This window comes from Mauremys reevesii, linkage group 6 (assembly GCF_016161935.1).
Source record: "Mauremys reevesii isolate NIE-2019 linkage group 6, ASM1616193v1, whole genome shotgun sequence".
NCBI lineage: Eukaryota > Metazoa > Chordata > Testudines > Geoemydidae > Mauremys > Mauremys reevesii.
Window position 1 is genome coordinate 107,920,838 of NC_052628.1, and position 20,877 is coordinate 107,941,714.

The window sequence follows — 20,877 nt, forward strand, 5'->3', positions numbered from 1 at the left end:
ATTGTTAGAAGGGGTTACGCAGAGGCAACTTATTCCCTGCTGTTGATACAGCACTCCATTTTATGCCACCTATGTAATCAACAAAAACCTTTCGAACAGTACAACCAGAAGAAATGGCAAGAATATGGTCATGTGATCTCCCACTAGTGGGGAAGTTAATGCATGTTGACAACATACCCAATATTGTCAGCATGCATTAATTTCTCTATTAGCAGAAGATCACCACCACCACAGTCTTGCCAATTCGTGGAAGTCTGCCCTTCTGGCTGTACTGGTTTCCAAATGCTTTTGTTGTTTACAAGTGTGGCTTGAAATGGAGTGTTGAAAATTGCATCTTGCCATTGCACAGGTGGGAGAGGAACTGCACGTCAGCATTGTAACTGGAGAATCCCAATCCATGTCGCAAATTGAGGTCCATAACATGTTGGCCTGCCCAACCCCATGGAAATAGGAGATCTTGGTGACGAATGGAAGCCACTGTCCTGTTTTACATTTAAGTAACAATATATCACATCACCATGGGCGATAGGTTTGTATAATTTTTGGTGGTGCCCAGAAAGGGTCCAAGTCCTGCCCCCGACACCTGCCTTGTAAGCCGATATATATCCTACCCCTGTCCACTCCCCCTCCACCCCAGCTGTGGCCGGGAGCAGGGCCATGTCTCTGGGAGGGGGGACCCGGTCAGGGGTAAGGGAGCCAGCAGCGCAGCTCCGGGCAGCAGCTGGGACCCCATGCATCCCTAGTTCCCGTGCCTATGACAATAAGGTTAAGCGTGCCCTTCAAGTTGATGCTCAGTGGACAACTGTGAACAGAGATATTGTTCACATCAAAATATATGTAAAATATAAGCCCAAACATTGGTGGAGCTGGGCCCACGTTCCTGAATATTGGTTGAGCACAGGTACCATGAGCCCATATAACTCGCCGCCTGTGCACATCACAGTTATATAAATAAAACTGTATGCTTCTTTTATGCAAAAGTCTCCTAGAATTTAACAGGGATTGGAACCCAGAGATTATCATGGAAATAAATAAGGTTCTGCAGAAATTATTGTAAAAAAACCTATACAATTTAATAATGCTGCTCTTTCTATGGTTCCCCTGCTCACATCCATCTGCCCATACACCCATCCTTATAGAATTCTATAAAGTGAAATAGAAATTGTATAGGCTGGCTCAAACAATATATTTAGCTTAACAAAGAGAAGGTTAAGAGGTGGCTTGATCATAGTCTATAAGTACCTACACGGGGAATAAATATTTAATAATGGGCTATTCAGTGTAGCAGAAAAAGGTATAACACTATCCAATGGCTGGAAGATGAAGCTAAATAAATTCAGACTGGATATAAGGCATACATTTTCAACAATGAGAGGAATTAATCATCAGAACAATTTACCAAGGGTCAGGGTAGATTCTTACCAGCAATTTTTAAATCATAATTGTCTTTTTTTCCCTAAAAGATAGGTGCTAATTCATAAGGAATTATTTTGAGGAAGTTCTCTGGCCTGTGTTTACAGGATGTCAGACCAGATAATCATAATGGTTCCTTATGGTCTCCAGCTGGATACCCAACAATTAGAGCTGGTCAAATTTGGAATTTCCATTGCGCAGGAAATTCTGACCTTTAGAAATTTACTTTTGTCTCAAATTGGAACAAAGTGAAAATTTCCTGCAAAACAAAATTTCCCCCCAAAATTGTTTCATAAATATCAGAAGAACCTTCTCAAAGCCGTGCTTTTTATATCATTTATAATACAAGACATATATTATACCATAAATGATATAATATAAAAGTCTAAGTAAGATGCTTCAAACTTATTAAAATGACAGTTTGACCTTATCAAACTAACCATTTCAATATTTTTTGTCAAACTTTGACAAAATCAATACGTTCTTCCAAAATGGTTCAATTTAGTCAAATCAGCATTTTCGAAAAGAAAACTGTTCCATTGGAGAGTTTTCAACCAGCTCTACCCCAAATCACTAGCCAGTTATGAGAATCTTGTCTAATAAATCTTACTATATCTGAAGCCAGAGAAAAAGAGAAAGGAAGGTGTCTGGTCTCCTAACCTTTTGAAAACACGATGTGTGTTTTAAAATGTAGGCTGCACAGAGTGTAGGTGCCTTCCCTTCAATTGTCTTTTAGGCAGCCTAAAACAGAAAAGGGGTTTCATGTTGTGTGTCTTTGTTTGTTTCCTGGGCTTGCAGTAGTCAGTTCCTTAATTTAAAGTTTCTGGGACATGATCAGTTTTCTAAAATCTCTCAGTGTCAAAAAGTGTAAAATAAATCAACGCTGATGTAACAAAGCAAGTCAGAAAATGAGGGGAAAATGACATCTTTCAAGATCAACTGTTCCACAGAGTACAGTACAAGCTGGCAGTCTGAATAACACTATACATTAGCTAGCATAAGATCTGAAACATTTCTGACAGTTAATGTGTATCAGAGCTTGGAGGCAAAAGAATCAGTTGTCCCCAGGGGCTGGTGTGTTGTGATGCTACAGTAGGAAACCGCTTCTGAATCGCAACAAAAGGTCCCATCCTGCTGCTGTCACCACAGTAAGATTTTATATATCTGTATGTGAAAAGTTTAGAGCTAGTTCTGTTAGGTGTAGAAATTAGTCTGAACTTTTCTACCCAACTACCCACAAATGGAAGTTAGTGCATGTAATAGTAATACTTAGTATTTTCTGTCCACAAACTTCATTAGCCACATTTGACAGATGGGAAATCTGAAACAGAGAAGCTGAGATCTGCCCAAATTCACAAAGGGACACATTGTCAGAGCCTGGCTTAGAATTTAGAAAAGTCTGGCTGCTAGTCCTGAGCTTAGACCACACATTTTTCATACATGCCAAATCCTGACACGAGCACTCCGGAGAGGAAGTTGCTTCATATGAGTGATTTTTCATATATACCACCCTGAATACTATATAGGATTAGCAAAATCAATTTCAACATAAATTGTTATTAGTTAGTCATAAAAATGGATAAATCTCCAGGACCATGCTGTTCTTTTTTAAAGTAACCATATTTCTTTGTCTGTCTTTTAGGTATTAAGCACCTGACCAACATTTTTTTCATGTAGTAAATTTAAGCTACCTAACTACCTTGGGTGTTTTGGTGATATTTCTGAGTGCCCAGGTAGGTATGATATTTAATTATCTATCTATCCTTTTGATACTAAGCTACTTGCAAGGTATTCAGTTATGACTGACAGCAAATGGTCCAGGAACTTTTCTTCCTTGTTAATGTGCTCTGAAGTGACAGATTCTCAGTTGAAAGGCTTGGAGCTTTTTTAAAACAGATTTTTTAGTTTGTTGGTTGTAGGGAGGGGAGGGCAGATGGACAGATTTTTTTGAGGGGGGTAATTATTGTTTCAAGTTTTTAGCAAATGTAATCAAATTCTAATCCTTTTTTCAAATTAAGTTCATCCCTATTCAAGAGCGCACTTAAGCACATGCTGAACTTTAGCTGACTTAAGTCTATACTCAAGAGTTAAGCAAGAGCTTAAGTGAATAGGGATAGACTGCTGACTTGGGGCCTAATTTACGGTCCTATGCTCAAAGTCGCTGAGCACCTTCAGCTGCTACTGGACTCAGCATTACCGAAAATCAGGAACTAACCCCTTGCATTTTAAAATGCCCTTTTTATGTTGTAGAAATCATTCCTTGCAGATAAAAATATAAATCTGCTTCCAATTCTCTTTCCATATAGTTCTTGTGACTGTTTTGCCAATAAACTGTACCTTTCAGCAAAGAAGACTGCCAGTCTGGGAAGCTGGCATAGATATGCTATCGTTATTTCTGTCTTTCATTTTCTCCGAGGCTAGCTAGGGAATTTTTTCCCCCCTCACATAACTAACACCAGCTCAGCTGCTGAGATTAGCTTATGGGCATGATAAACACACAGGCGCACACACTCTAGATCCTCTACCAGTTTGCTTTCATGTATGTATTCTTTTTATCCTTTCCCATCTGTGATTCGTTGCTGTTTCCAATGTGTAGAAATGTGGCCAGTTCTGTAATCTCTACAGCCTGGCAAAGCAGTTTTGAGATGTCAAAGCTAAGAACAGGTTGAGGACTGACATAAAATAAGAGGGATACAAACTGAGCAATAAATTAGAATTAGAGTTAGGGACCTTTGTCAGAGATACAGTATTTAGTACCCAGGTCACTCATAGGAATGTTCAACTAGAATTCTTACAGAAACCTGTCAATGCCCACAGAATAAGTTTTGTTCATCCCTTTGACCTATTTATTGCAGAAAACAAAGTGCTCTGTAAAACTATTTGGGAATCAGAGCTGAAAGGGCAGAAACACCATTAAAACTCTAGCCAAACAAAAATTCTGATTTCACCTGACACATGAAGATAAGCTTATTTGGCTGCAAAAGTTATTTTTGTTTTAATTTCCAAGTTAGTCCAGCTCTGAACTGGAGAACTGATAACAATCCACAGTCAATATTAGATGAAGAAAGTTCAGTTAAGAAAGCAGTCATTGAAAAGTTTCTAGGTTGACCACCATCCACAGCTAATATTTAAATAAGATTGACTGACAGCCTACATTCTGGCCTCACACCAAGGGAACTAGAGGGGTTTAGATGAGACCATGGGTGCTGGAACTAGGGGTGCTGCCACAGTCCCTGGCTTGAGGTGGTTTCCATTATATACATGGTTTACAGTTTGATTCAATGGCTCTCAGCACCCCCACTATACAAATTGTTTCAGCACCCCTGGATCAGACAGCAATATGGGTTACTAAATTTGCCATCTCTTCATCGTAAAAAACAGTGCTCTGTGAAAGCAATGCCTTATTAATATCAGTTGCTTTTTTTATTTCTTTCTATCAAATCCAAGAGTGGATCTGGAGCTTAGATCACCACTAGTCCTCTCACATCTAGTTATCTAGCCTCTTTTCTGCAGGTCAGAGGTGAGGGATATCCTGTTTGGTGGATAAATACAGGACTTCACTCTCCAGTCCTTCAGTTTGGCACCAGTACTAATTTCATAGACAAATGTAAAAAATATTTTAGAAAATATCTTTCTTTCACTTGCTTCATTGACTCCTTTCCCCTTAAGACCAGGACTTTAAACTTTGACAGAAAGTTCTGAGAACAGATTTTGCTGTGATCCCTTTAGTGTGTTTGGCTGCCTTGAAGTAGCAGGAACATTTATATTCCAGTATCTACAGAAGCTGACAAAATAAAAGGTAACTGGCTGCCTGAAGAGTTGGACAATTGCATAAATAAAGCCATAACGAAAGATTATTTTGGTTGGGATTTCAAAGAGGTGTAAGTCACTTAGGCACTCAACCCTCACTGAAAGTCAATAGAAGATAGGTGGCTAACTTCCTTAAGCTCCTGTAAAAATTTCAGCCTTATGTTGTGATAGCACCAAAAATGTCCTTGGCATTTTCCAAAAAGAGTTAGACACAGTGCTTGCCCTAACAAAGGTAGAGTCAATAAAGCAAAGGACATATGAAGAGAATGGATAAAATAAGACATGACCTGAATTTTCACCCAACATTCAAAGCAAATCCAAAGATAACCAACTACAAACTTGGAAAACAGTTTGGCTTATTTCCCACCCTTCTTTTTTTTTTGGTGGAGCTATAGTTACATCAATACCCATGATACTAACTGTCAGCACTAGAATCACAGTGTCTCACCACAAAATATGTCCGAACAGCTGTCAGAAATATCAGCATTGACAAACAGGGACCAACCTCCGTTCTCCATAGAGGAACCCCAGTATGCTAACCAGTTCTTCATATGAGGACACCCTCCGAGTCCCCAGTTACCTGGGTCAGGGAATAGCCACTTTATAATGTGGTTAATGTTAAACCTTTTATCCTTTATATGTTTTTCTTCATTGTATGTTATTTTACATTAAAAGTCTATTTTACCCAGATAATCAAAAGTGATGGCAGTAGGAGAAAATTTTGTTTTCGGAGAACAATACCTCATTCCTTCTTCTCCGGCAGAATACCATCCTTTTTACTGGTTATATGCCAGGGGAGAGACTGCAGAGACTCGTCTTCTTACGGAAACCTTTGAGAAGCCAATGATTACAATGTCTCAAACAACTGTCAAGCAGTAGGGACATTCCAATCATCATCAAGGACCACAAGACATGTGATTCTCATATATCCCAGTAACAACGTCTATAGTGGGTAATTGCATACTACTTCTGGCTCTTTTTCAGAGCACTCTTCCCCATGCATTAAGGCCCTAATCCTGAACCATTGAAGTCCATGAGAGCTTTACTGTTGACTTCACTGCATACAGTACTAATCACACTGTTTCATTTCCTTACAGAGAAACAGAGTTGACGTATGACTTTGCCCATGTCACTTTATACAATATTTTATATTCTGTACCACCTTTATTAAACAGATTCCACAATGTCCTAAAGCTGTGCCAAAAAATTCTGTAATAATATCTTGTTAAGCTATTGGTGAGATATTAATGGTGTTTCCAATTATAGTATGCATACGTTCAATTAGTAGACTGGAAATAAGACAGACTACTTCATAGTGTCTATAGTCCATGAGATGGATGTCCCTATGAGAGTATTGGAGGGGGAGAAGATGACATTAAAGATATTAACTGTGATTGTGTGTAATTAAATTTTTTATACGGAGTTATCTGTGGTTCTGTTGGACCTTGTTATTATACCTCCTTAATTTTGCATTTGGTAAAAGTTTCACAAAAAGCTTTAAGCATGAAAATGTTAAAAATCATAGAATGGCATGTTCTTACTTGTTCTTTCACTTATGAACTGGTCAGTTGGGCTGAAGACGGTTTCTCTTTAGCACAAAAAGTTAATGAAAAAATGGATCAGTTATGAATTCACAATGAAAAGTGAATGGGTTCAAATGACACATTACAAATTTCATTGCAAATATTTCACAGAATTTCTATTAATAATCCACAGTTTCTCTGCAACCCCAAGCTCTCTGGAGAGGTATAAGCTCCTCCAGGCAAAATTATCTTTGTTTTCAAGACTGCGTTTTCATGCTATTATGCACAATTGAGCTGTCCTCAGTTTTTCCTAAAACGTTGTACATGTAATTTATAACAGACAATTTCACACACACACACAGGTTTCTTTGTTTCTCAACTCTATAACTAAGCATGTCTGTTTGACACGGAGGAGCAAGTGTAACAGAGGTCTCGGTGAGTAGGCAGAGGATAAAAAAAGCAATCATGAATATATTGTCAAAATAAGAGAATGCTTTGAAGTCTTGTCTAGCTATTTTATTTGTATACAGTACCATATGCTTTACCTTGACTACAAAAAGGGCACATAGGAAAGTACTTGAAAATGTTCATTGCTACAAGCCTGAGAGAGTTCAATCAATTTGTCAGCTATTTGCACAATCACCTCTGTGTCTTCTCCCACGTGAACTTCAATGCATGGTATGGCCTTCCTGAATGCATCTGCATGTTTGTTCCTACCCTGTCTTTCTTTAATGCCTACTTCTGCTGCACTACTTATAATTAATCAAGTTGACTTTATATATAAATTGCCTACAATTATTCTCATCCACCCGACCCCTTAATCTGATTGTTTTAGATTAAAGGCTAGTTGGAGAAGAGACCATCATTCTCCAGTGTTTGGAAATCAGCTTGTGGATGCTATGATTAATAATTAAGAAAAGTTTAATTTACAAAGAAGGGGTTTTTTTTGTTTTTTTTATGTTTTGTTTTTACAGTTTTGCTGTTGTTTTGAAACTTTCCATTTTTTAAAGGAAACTAACAATTTTTTGTTTGGTTGGTTTTCAGTTTTCCCTTTACCATCCCCCATCATTCTTTCCCCCCCTTTTCCAATGGAGAAATTGAAAAGGAGGGGGGGGGAGAATAAAAGGGAGAGGAGAAGAAAATGAGAAAAAGGGAGGGGAAAATGAAAAAAAAAAACCCTGAGTTTTGCCCACCTGTTTAGTTTTGCTGCCTTTTTTTTTTTAAACCCTTCTTGTTCCATTCCAAATCCAACACCTGTCTCTGGCTACCAGAGTGGAATCACATCAGTGTCAGTCAAAGGTCACACAGGTATCCCCCGCCCCTCCAAAAAAAAAATCAAATAAATGAGAAATGCTTTTTGAACCTCTCAAATGAAATGATTTTTAAGAGACAAATTATTTTGTGAAAAAATATTAACCATATTTCTATCAGCTAATGAACAATAACCAAAACATAGAATGGTTCTTTCTTACCAGAAAAATGAAGGAGCAGAAAAAAGTTTTTGTACATGGCTGGCCAAGTTCCTTTGAATTGATCATTCTATCAATGCTGCTGAGATTCAGTTGTGTTATTAATGGTGTGTGAGAGGATCTAAAGCTTTGGATAAGCATCTACTTTGGTTGTTATTTAAATTGAAATAAAATACATAAATAAGTACAAAGCATTATTAATACCTTTGCTAAATAGACAATACTTAGTATCTATATATCACATTTTATGGGCAAAGTACTTTACAACTATTGACTATTTAATCACATGTAATTGGGTACATACTTACACGCACAAATATGCCACATAATATAAAAACACACTTTTACCTATGTATAAAAATACTGTAATTAGAAATTATATTTGGTTACCTCCTCAATGGTAATTCCCACTGTGCATTGTTCCTAGAGCTGGGCAAAATTTTTGGCCAAAACTTTTTTCGCCAAGAAATGCAGATTTGGAGACACAAAAACATTTTGTGAATTTAACAAAAAGTTTTGTTCTGACCTTTTCTAAACAAAATGCCTATTTTCCAGTTTGAAAATGATGTATTGCTTCAGGATTTTATTTAATGTTATTTTTTAAATGTCAAAAAATGGTCAAAATTCAAATAAAACATTTTGGTATTATTGAAAAAAATGTTTTGTTTGACCTTGAAATGATTTTTTCCACTTTTTGATTTGCCAAACATTTTGAAAATGTTAATTTTTGAGCTGACCTGAAATTATTTTTTTCCTCTGCCTTTTTGAAAAATCGCCAATGAACCAAAAAATCAGTTATTCACACAGCTCTAATTGTTTCCTCATGTATCCAAGCCTGAGTTTCCCCACAAATCTTTATCTATAGTGTTTGGGAATGGAGGCAGATACATAAACAAATGATTTCAAACAAACCTCCAAGCCTTGTGAGGTTTACCCATCATAGAATATCAGGGTTGGAAGGGACCTCAGGAGGTCATCTAGTCCAACCCCCTGCTCAAAGCAGGACCAATCCCCAGACAGATTTTTGCCCCAGATCCCTACGTGGCCCCCTCAAGGATTGAATTCACAACCCTGGGTTTTGCAGGCCAATGCTCAAACCACTGAGCTATCCCTCCCCCCATCTCTGCTATCTACTGGCTTCTGGTTTTTAGTGAGGGTTGACAAAGACCAGTGCCTATGTCCAAGTTAGACTGAGTGTACAAAGGTTTTATTTAGGTGCATCTATTTTAGTAATGATGGCAATTCATACATTTCTTACTATGAAGGAAAAAACTCCATCATTCTCTTATCTCATTTCTGTACGAACCAGTATTTCCCTACCTGTTCTGCTTTCACTAGCGATGCCCATCAATGTCTAGAAAATGTCCATTAAAAATAGAAATTTCAGTTTCTCATCACCAGTAAAAATGTATTAAATATTCTGGTTTGGGAAATCTGTGCTTGGACTCTTTGGCCGACTGATTTTCCCATTTCTATTTTAGATGCAACACACTATTTAATCTCGTTGTTGGCAGGAGAAAAGAAGTTGCTTTGGATGTTTGGTATGTTTGTTTGATTTTCCATTTAAATTTCTTCCCAAAAGGGAGGATCAGTGACTTCTCCATAGATAAAGACCAGGCTGTTTAAGTCCTTTCCTCCTTATGCCACTAGTGCGTCATTGCAAGTTCAGCTAAGAAATCAAAGAATAATTTTGCATTTGTAGGCTTGAGAAAGCAAAGAAAAGATAGATCAAGAATTGACTAAATTCCACAGAGAAATGGCTGTGTAAAGAGAGTACAATTTCTTTCTACTGGACCCACAATGCAAATGTGATACTTCAGGTGGCCAGAGACCAAGATTTCTAAGCGTGGAGTTTTGCCCACCTCTTTAGTTTTGCTACTTTCTATTTTTCCCTCTTGTTCCATTCCAAATCCAACACCTGTCTCTGGTGACCAGAGTGGAGTCACATCAGTGTCAGTTAAAAGCCATACAGGTATATGGCTAGCGGGTGACCTGGCATAAAAATAGTAATGGCGCTCCCCCAAATTCTGCTTGCTTAGGGTGCCAAAACAGGACACCACTCACTGTATACTGAAGACAATTTCATAATCCTCTCTTTCTTGTCTATTTTACTTACCATGACAAAAGCCTGATTGACACCCTACTTGTGAGGCTTGGATGAATAGTGTTGAGACTAAAATATTTACCATTAGGCTTCAGAGTTAAATATCTCCAGTGATCTGTGCAGGAGCAGTTCAGACCTCACAGAGCTACTGTTTCATGCAGACTTTATTGCAATAAGTTCTTTATTACAGTAAGTTCACCATTTGAAGGTCACTTTATTGCTTGGACTTGGGCATTTTCCAAACACAGAGGAAAAAATAGCCCCTTGCTTTGAAGAGTATACACTCTAAAAAGGTAAAGATAGATTATGAACAGGAAGAAAAGGACACAATGTACAAACACAGTGATAATAGGCACATGTCTGGTCTGATCAATTAGTCACAAATATGGTTGTGGAGGAAGAGGGAAAATGGGGCAGCCAGACTACTATTGCTGTGGTGTTGAAGGTGACAAGATAAAAGGCATTCACAAATCTTTTGCACTTGACACACTGGTAAAGGGGAAGCCAATGGTGTGATTCAAAAGTAAGGGGAAATAAAATGATCAGGTCAATGGGCAAGCAAAATGATCACAACCACGAGGCCCTGACCTGCAATCCTGCCAGACAAAGCCCTGTGTCCATCTGGAGCATACAGAGGTCCACATGCACGGAACTCATTACAGGATTGAGACCTTCATGTGGTATTTTCAGAAACAGAATGGATATGTAGCGGAAAGGCTGATCAATCAAAGGCACCCTGCAAAAAAAAACAAAAAAAAAAACAGACAAACCAAAACTTCCTATTACATTCTGTTTTTATTTTTGTATCAGATGTGAAAAATATAATTACCAAGCTTCTGTTCAAGTGGGGATTTGAAAACAACCTGCATATGGGGGGGAAATGCTCAGTAGGAAGTCAGAGGAGTCACATTTTTCAGTTCACTCTGTGCAGATTTCCCCATGCTTCATCTTACACATACCGGCAAAAACCCTATTTGCAAATGTTCATCAGCCTCTACTTGTAAATGAGACAAGTGGATGTCATAAACCAAAGGCAAAGAAGACCATGAAACTCATCTTCCACAATTAAAGACATTTCCTCTCCTCCTGTTGTATCTAAAGATTGTATAAAGCACCTGGTGGGGCTGGAATGCAGACACACAGCTGTACTGGAAAACATTCCAAAGGAGTGGAAGTCAAGGTAAGAACGTCACTCGCACACATACACACACGCCGCACAAAAATATGAAGCAAAGCTATTATTTTTCTCTACCCCATGTCAGAGAGAATTTTGGATAAATCATCTGTCGTTGACTGGCAAGATAATGACCCCATGTTAGTAAAGAGAGTGACATAAATGATGTGTTGTGAAGTAATAACATAAAATTGCTTAACGGGTATGTGGAAAATGGCACTAATGTCAACAGAAACAAACCTAATATGACAGCAAACTAAATGTTAGTACATTGGTGCTACAAGAACAATTTTATTTTTCTAGCCAGGCAAGGATACAGTTTGCATATTAGAATCTCAGGACCTCGTTCATATAAAAATGTTTGCTACAGCTTACCTAGTTTTTCTCCATTTTTTCCCCCCAGATGTATGAGTTAGAGGAACCAGAAATGGGCAAATAAATGTTTGGGGTGGAGGAACAAGGAATGGGGCTCTGCAACTATTTTTGTGGATAAAACTTGCCAATTCACTTTGCTGTTATTCCACAGTCCCTTTTCTCATATACCCTAATCTCCTTAGTTCAGGAACAGAGGGGTGACTGAGTTTTATATTCACTAGAATGTTTACAGAAAGCAAGAGCAACACACATCAGAGCACAAATATTCACATGATTATTGGCACCGAGAGGGCTCCTTGGGGCTTTTGGCAAGCTCTTTGGGGCTTGGATCACGGGAGATGGAAAGGAGGAGTGAGACTGTTGCAGAGGAGCATGAGGAGGAAAAAATTTAAATAAATAAACTGGAGCCATTCTAAAATTATCAAATTCTCAATGGATATTTTCCGCAAAACATATATTTCAGGCTTTTGCCTGAAAAAACTTAGCCTGTTTTCCCCTCAACTTATAGGCTGGTAAACGTTTTACAAAAATTCTAAGTTTTGACCAAATTATTTTTGAGAAAAGTGCTCTGCAGTTGTTAACCAGCTCTCAGACAAACACAAAAAGCTACAATTGTGTGTGTGTGTGTGCGCGCACGCGCATGCACACACACCGTTCTCTCTCCCAACACACACACAACCAAGGTCCTAGCTTGCTCATCCACCTATAAGCCTGGAGCGCAACAAAATGGTCTGGCTTCTCCAGAAAAGAAGCCTCCGACTGATGGCACAATAGGGAGGAGGTGCAGTAAGCAGTCTGCAGCACCAGAAGAGGAAGGACTGAGAATGCATCAGTAGGCAGTGGGATGAAGAAGGACCACCATGCTGCCCTGGGGAAGCTTTCATGGGAGTGAGAAGCACAGCCACCTGTTCCTGCAATGGCAGCTTTGCAGAATTCTGCTGAGCCACCGCCCAATACCCTTATGGGCTGAACCACCTAGGTGCAGCAGATAGGGGGAAAAGAAAAGTAATAATTGATAGGAAATGTTGAAAAAAACCTGACTATGAAAAGTCTCTGATTTTTGTCAAAAACTGAAATAGGAAAGTGGTTGGGTTTCTTTTTCAAAATCTATTTTCAGCAAATGTTTTCAGGGTTTTTGTTACATTTTTCACTTAAAACTAAAACCCAAAACTTTTTGACAGAACGCCAAAGTTTTCTGTGAAAAAAATTCATTTTGGTCAAATAGGTATTTTTCATTTAAAAAACATTCTACAAAAAATTTCTGACCAGCTCTACATATAAGCCTTCCTGGTAAGAATAGGAGTCCAAATATTAAATGCTCTGAGTAAGGCTACTCAAGCCATATGTAGTCTGAAGAGAAAGCAGGCAGTATTGGAAATCTTGCAAGAAAGCCTATTTAGTGAGATTTTCAGCAAACTCAGTGGGTATGTCTCGTTCAGAGAATCATTGCAAACTGTGAATGTTTTTTCTGAAATTGAACATTTTGAGTTAGTCCAACACTAAAAATTATGTCCCATAGCCAGAAGTGCTAACTTACATGCACTTAAAACTTTTCCAGAAATGATGCCTCCATGAATTCACACGATCAAAAACGACATTCCAACCAGCTGGACTCCCTGGATAAAGAGCATACCACAGAATGACCTAGTGAATGGTATTTTATTATCTGTACATCTCCAGGGTTTTGATTTTTTCAGGATTTGTAAAACAAAATAAAATACGTCTGCACAATAAATTTCATACAATCTATAATACACATTAGATTTCATAAATCACCTCTCTCTGGTTGTAGAAGGTAATTACACTTTCAAACACTTCAGATGAATAAGCCTAACTAGGCTTCATTCTGTTAGACTCCTTGCACTTTGCAGTTAATGGGCTTGGTTCTGATTTCACTTGCATGTGGTGTAAATCAGCACTAAATGCACTCCCATCTGTGGAGTTATGCCAGGGTAAAATTGGTGAAAAATAACTGAGAATCAGGTCCAAGCTCTCTGGGCCATTTGGCTTCCAACATATAGCTCATTTGGGATCATTTAACCAACAGTCATTCTTGAGGGAGAAAACTCACTCTGCTGGACAGAGGAAATATTCATTTTACAAGACTAGAAATTTTGACTTTTCTATGAAAATTCTAAGAAATGAGCAGACTGCAGCAAAATTCTGCTCTCTGGTCCCAGGACAAAAGCTCACATAGGCCATTAGCTTTGGCTGAGGGACATCACTTCTCTTTTGACTGCAGAGTGTCAGAACGTCATTTTATGACAAAAATATATGTCCTGTACTAGAATATACCAACTTGGATGGCTGATCAGGCTGTCTTAGCTGCTGACCATGCAGACACATGGATGGCAGTTGAAAAATGAGCAAACCATAGGAGGCCAGACTGCCAGTGTTAGCCACGGGCCTCAATGTCTCAACAGAAATCCCCATCAATCTGGGGAGTACAACCACCATAACCCTCCCACTTTAATGGATACAGAAAGCTCTTCTTTGTATTGCTGGCCAGCATGGAGGAGGGACCAGGCTACAATCCTGGCCCTGGTGAGGTATCTTTCACCTCAGGGATGTACTAGCTGGAAACAGCTTTCTGCTCAGAGAAGCACAGGGGCTGTGATTGTGCTTGAACCTTAATTCAAGGAACACAAAGGGGAGGAGGAAGCCATGTTGGCTCTTCTCCCCTGTTGGGCACCTGCTCTACAAATGAGAACAAAATGAGGAGTTTTCATTGAGTATGTTTCCTTTGGTACTCACCTTCATCACACAGTACATCAACAGGCACACCCTCTGGCATAATGTAAATTATTTCACTATTCACCAACTGCATGGCAATACCCTGATGCTGCTAAACACTTCTTCATGGAGTTCAGGATATTCTAGGAATCACTTCCTTAGCTATTCTACAGATATAAGACTTCCAAAATGAAAAAGCGATGCCTTTATGGCACTTTCTGCCTACATTTCAGTTCAGTTGTAGTCACAAAAATAACTACATGAAAATGATCATGTGTAACAGCTTCCACATTTGTTCTACCTCAATGTCTTTCATACCTAATTTGCTCAGTTGAAAAGTCAGAAGATGCTTTTCCTAACTGCCAGCCCTGATAACTCAACTGGAGATCTGAAAATCAAGCTGGGATCTTTCTGCCTCTTAAGTCATCACCTACTAGTAAGACTCTGAGGTCAGAACTCAGCTAACAATTTTGTTGATGTGTGAGGCAGGGCAGAACCCAGCTCATTACGCTTTCCTGTTGATGGATTTGTATGCTTGTGAGGTTGGATAAATAAGCAAAATTGCAATGAAGTTGCTCTTCTTTTTATCCACATCTAGTAAGTTCCAGCTCTTTGGAACATTTGGTGATTACCGGTTATGTTCATTCCCTCTGGGGCACCTGGCATTAGCCACTATTGGAAGAGAGAATACTGGGCTAAATGAACCTTTGGTCTGACCCATTATGGCTGTTCTTATGTTCTACCTAGACATTCCTTGCTAAAGATCCCAAGCCTGACTCAAGAAGATCTCTTTCATTTTATGGTGAGCGTTTATGGTAAGCAAACCATGGCAGGGAGAATTGACTGCACAAAACTGTTGGTTGTATCACTTGTGCTTGTAACGGTTCAGTGTGCCCACACAGCAGTGCTTTAGGAGAACAAAACATTTTGGGTTATTCACACCCGGCATAGTTTGCACTGCTGTTGCAATAGTACATTTTGGGAGACTTCAGTTTATAGTGCCTAGCACCCACACTGGGGCCAGGTAAGGTAATTTCCACATGAAAGCGTTGGCGTGAGGTAATTCACAACCCTGGACAACAGCTGCCAGGGATAGCGTGTGGTAGGAGTGATGTCTATCTGTATGTTTTGGAGATTTGAATGGAGACCATACAATTCATTTTCCTTAGCAGCTCAAGTTAGATTTCAAATCTGGTTCTACAGATGAAACATGAGCATTTCATCCATTATGTCGCAAATATGCAAAAGTGTTTTTTATAGCATGCAATACTGCATGCCCAAGGTCAAATTGGGCTGGCTCACAGCACTTCAGCAAGCTGGTACTTTTCGATAAGATTGCCATCCCGTGCTCCTAAGTTCCAAAACAAAACAAAAACTAAACTTTCATTTAAAACCATCAAAAGTTTCAAACTTGGGTGTCTAAGAGGCACCTAAATCAGACCTGTTTATTTCGGTGCCGAAATATGGATTTAGGTACCTAAACTTTTGGAACCTAAGCATGGAAAATGTGTCCAAAGTGCATGTTTTTGTGACATACCATTAATAGATTCATTTGTAATATTATGACTGAATAGCTCATTGTACAGAAAGGAGGAGGAGAATTCCTAGAAATGTGTAGGGAGGGAATGAAGGGGAAAAATAACCGTACTGCCCTTGTATCCTAAATATATGCTCCAAAAATAAGGGGCCAGTGTAAACCAATGTAGCTCCGTTGACTTTGGTGGAGCTATGACAATTTACAACAGTTGAGGATCTGACCTGTGAATTTTCTTTTTCAATTTACCATTGCACTTTTATCATGTTTGGTTAGAGTGAGAGGGGAGGGAAGGGAACATTATGAACAATGTATTGCTGACCTACATTGATTATAGACAATTTCAGTAAATATCAGAGGAGAAAAATATATCCTGTAAGGGGAAAACTTGAGGGGCAGGAGATAAAAATTCCTAATGTCACATTCTAAAACAATCCCCCTCCCCCACTTTGTTAATTTTCAATAAAACAGAGAGCTTTTCCTAAAGGTATTTAAAAAAAGATATTGCTCACCTCAGCTCAGTGGACTCCAGAGTATTCATGTCATGCGCTAATATGGAAAATTCATAAATACAGGCAATGCCTATGTTAAATAAGTTGCACAGAAAATATGAGACCGCTTTTCTGTGATTATAGTCTGCGCAAAAGGTCCTTTCACGTGGGCCCAATGCACTTCAGGCCCATAAATTATTAATGTACCTTATGTCTTGTTAGCTGCATATTATGGAAATTTACCTAGGCTGCCTCTAGTTTCATTAAAATAGCAAATGGTTAAAAAAGGGGGAGAAATTTTATTGTGTCTTTACAATTAAATTGGTTTTGTAGGAATGGTAGCATCCTACAGTTCTGCCATTTCACCAGCTGTAATTTAAAAGAGCCATATGACATGCAGACCGATGAATAATTCATGTTTCATTTATTAGCCTGGTAACACTATGGATGGCTTCATGGAAATGAAGATTTTTTTTTCCCTCTTCCCCCTAGGTACTGTAGAACTCTGCATTGTGAGTGTGTGCGTATATATGTGTGCATATGCTCAAATGACGGGTGAAGTTCATCTGATGTTCATTTACTGTACCATGCATGTACACGCATTTTATAGATACAAACATACATCATGCATGGGTACTACAAGGGTAAAACTTGTCTGTGCAGGAAGCAGAGCTTTCTTGTGGATTGAATTCCCAGAGGAACTAAGGGCCATCACAAACCTCACCACCTTCACTCCTAGTGCAAGGAGCACTTCTTTGGCCTTGTCTGCTCTAATACACACAGATCAATGGGTACATTTTAAAAATAAACACTATCAAAATGAAAACATTACCCTAAATACAAACATCGTCCTGATTAGAGGATGAGACAGAGACACAACGAACTATGTGTCACTTAATGACCTATTGGAAGGCGTTCAAATGCTGCAGTGTTGAGGGTGGTATAAGGATCTGCAGAATAGAATAGGCAACTTGCAGACAATTAATACTAACCTGAAGTAAGCAGACTAAAATGCCTCTTTGCTCCTTCAGTCATAACAGTAGACTTGGTCAGAAATTTTCCAGCAGAATGAATCTCCTTTGCAAAATGCCGATTTGCCAAAAGCAAAACATTTTGTGGAAACATGCAGATTTTGGCAAAATTTTGCTTAAAAAGTAAAAATTGAAAGAAGTGTTTTGATAAGGTTGAAAAGGGGTTCGAAATGGAATGCTTTGATTTTCCATCTCAAAATGACTTTTCATTTCACATTATATATGATCAAATAATATAAAATTTAAAAAGTCAAAATCAGAAGAATACATTTTGATTTTATCAAAACAAGAGTTTCCATATCCTCAAAACCATTTTTCCCCAGAATTTTGTTTTGTGGGAAAATTTTTGTTTTCATTATGTTTCGGAAAAGAAAAAAAAAGAAAAATCATGATATTCCCTACAAGACAAAATATTTCTGCCCAGGTGCCCATAACAGTAATGGCTGCACTCAGGAACATGGACTATGCAATGGAGTAATGTTGTCATTACAACTATGTGAAATAACCAGTATGACATTTAAATCACTATGGTCCCGACCTTGCACTCAGATCCACGTGGCGGACCTCCAGATCGGATTGCAATTTTAGCCCTAAATTCATTTATTTTTCTATTTGCAGTGCCCCTACAAACATACATTTAGTATGTATTATCTCCTCTCTCCCCATTTTATGTTAGCTCTAATACCTTATAGGTACCAAGTATCAGAGGGGTAGCCATGCTAGTCTGCATCCACAAAAACAACAAGGAATCCAGTGGCACCTGAAAGACTAACAGATTTATTTGGGCATAAGCTTTTGTGGTTATAAAACCCCACTTCTTCACTTATAGGTAGATTGTGCCTTGAGGCTAATTCTGTGTAAGCAATAGAGTGTAGGCCTGTGCAAACCCAGGGGGAGCTCAGAGAACAAATTGTGACTCTAAGAGGCAAAAATTCTGTCTCTGCTGTCCCATGGCTTCCACAAGGAAGTAATCTGGTACGTTCCTTTCCAGGAAAAGATTATTTCCCTCCCTTTTTAGCCAGCTCATCTATGATGACCAGAAGATTAGCAGGGGCAGAGTCAAAATCCTACCCAGTCTCCACTCATTGCATGTGGGACAGAAAGTACTAATCCTGTGAAGCCTTCTCTACCTCTTACCCATAGCAGCAATCCAGGGGACCGCTCCAAGGAATGAGGGATTATGTCTCCCTCTTATGGGTCCCGCCGGGCCAAGTAAATTCAAGCCATATTCTGACCCCTAGTACTTACTCACAATGTGGCTATGCTACAGGACTGTGGAAATTATAGTACTGACTATCCTGGCTTATGTGCTATTAAAACGCTTAACTTCATTTTTTAACATTTTTTTTAATTTCCTTTGTTTTTAATAAATATTTAAAGCACTCAAAATACATTTAAAGGAAGGAAATTGTCTCTATTAAATTTTATTTCAAAACTGTCAAAATCTCCCAAATTTTGAAATATTTCTTTTAAACACATAAGAAACTTAACTTGGAGCCTTTGCCTCCAACATAGTAGTTTCCTACTGGGTGAAGTAGTATCTGCTTTCTTCTGTTAGCAGTAATGCCATCCTGATATCCTTTACACAGCATACAGCTCACCGTGACATCTATAATGTATTCATCCCATTATATAAAACACAGTATACATTTTTTGTGTTTGCTACACCATTAACTTAGAATATTTACTGACTGCTACGCAGGTAAAAAGTTTAAAAGTTAAGTAGAATTGTTGTTCTGGGAATAAAATGTATGTTGAACAATGTTCACCATGTACAAAAAACCTTAACTTTGTATAGGGGACATATATTTGCTTTTCCTCTCTCTCTCTCAAATCACACACTAATAATAGAGCTGAATAATAGATCTCAGCAGCCTACACCCCAATTCTGCAAACATTTGGATACATGCTTTACGTATCTGTGAGTAGTGCCATTGAAGTCACTGGAAATGCTCAGGAGCTTAAAGTGAAGTAGGTCCCTACTTGGGAACGTCTACACTTGCAAAGTTACAGCACCGGCGGTTACAGCACTGCTCAAAGAGCACCGAAGGAAAACCGCTGTTGTGTGTTCACACTGACAGCTGCCTGCACAATAATGTGTTCACACTTGCAGCGCTATTCGGAGCAGTGCACTCTGGTCAGCTATCCCACAGAGCACCTCTCTCTCTTTTGCTGCTAAGACTTGTGGGAAGGCAGAAGGGGTCACAGGTCCTGTCCCAATGCCCTGTGATGCATTGCCCCGCATCCCAGCAATCCCTGTGCTTCCGTCCGCATTTGGTGCCATCTTTCAACAGTTTGTGTACTGCACACCCTGTCCTGCCTCTTTCTGGCTGCAGGAACAGATCCCAAGCTGTTGACCAGAATGCTGCTCGCACTGACTAGCACATCGCGAGTGGCAGTGGAGTTATTCCTTAAACTACAAAGGCAAGAGTGCAACATTAATCTTGCCATGCATACTAGCTACAACACGAGATTGTGGCATTCACAGTGGTGCTGACCACAGTGGAATGCTGCTTTTGGGCTCCGGAAACAAGCACTGAGTGGTGGCATCACATCATGATGCACATCTGGGATGACGAGCAGTGGCTGCAGAACTTTTGCATGAGGAAAGCCACATTCATGGGATTGTGTGATGCACTCGCCTGAGCCCTGCAGCACAAGGACACGAGAATGAGAGCTGCCCTGTTGCTGGAGAAGCGGGTGGCAATTGTCCTGTGGAAGCTGCCTACTCCAGACTACTACCAATCAGTCGCTAACCAGTTTGAAGTGGGAAAGTCGACCGTTGGACTCGTGTTGATGGAAGTGTGCAGGGCCATTAATCATATCCTGCTCCGAAAGACCGTGACTCTGGGCAATGTGCATGACATTGAGAATGGCTTTGCACAAATGGGCTTCCCTAACTGCAGAGGGGCAATAGATGGCACACACATTCCAATTCTGGCACCAGACCACCTAGCCACCAAGTGGAGAGGGATAGCTCAGTGGTTTGGGCATTGGCCTGCTAAACCCAGGGTTGAGAGTTCAATCCTTGAGGGGGCCACTTAGGGATCTGGGGCAAAATCAGTACTTGTGAAGGCAGGGGGCTGGACTCGATGACCTTTCGGGGTCCCTTCCAACTCTATGAGATGGGTATTTCTCAATGGTTCTCCAGGCACTTGTGGATCACCATGGGTGTTTCACACACGGCAGTGTGTCCCAGTCATGGCCCTTTTCTATCATG

At 39.4% G+C, this 20,877-nt stretch overlaps 1 protein-coding gene across 1 annotated transcript in view; it reads right to left on the reverse strand.

The window, feature by feature from the left end:
- Positions 1-20,877, reverse strand: part of LOC120407304 — a 47,893-nt gene that overhangs the window by 19,462 nt on the left and 7,554 nt on the right. Inside the window, exons 2-3 of the mRNA XM_039542813.1 lie at positions 13,406-13,484; positions 10,908-11,055 (exon numbers count right to left, since the gene is read on the reverse strand). Of these exons, the coding sequence (XP_039398747.1) occupies positions 10,908-11,055; positions 13,406-13,484 (227 nt within the window). The remainder of the gene's footprint in view (positions 1-10,907; positions 11,056-13,405; positions 13,485-20,877) is intronic.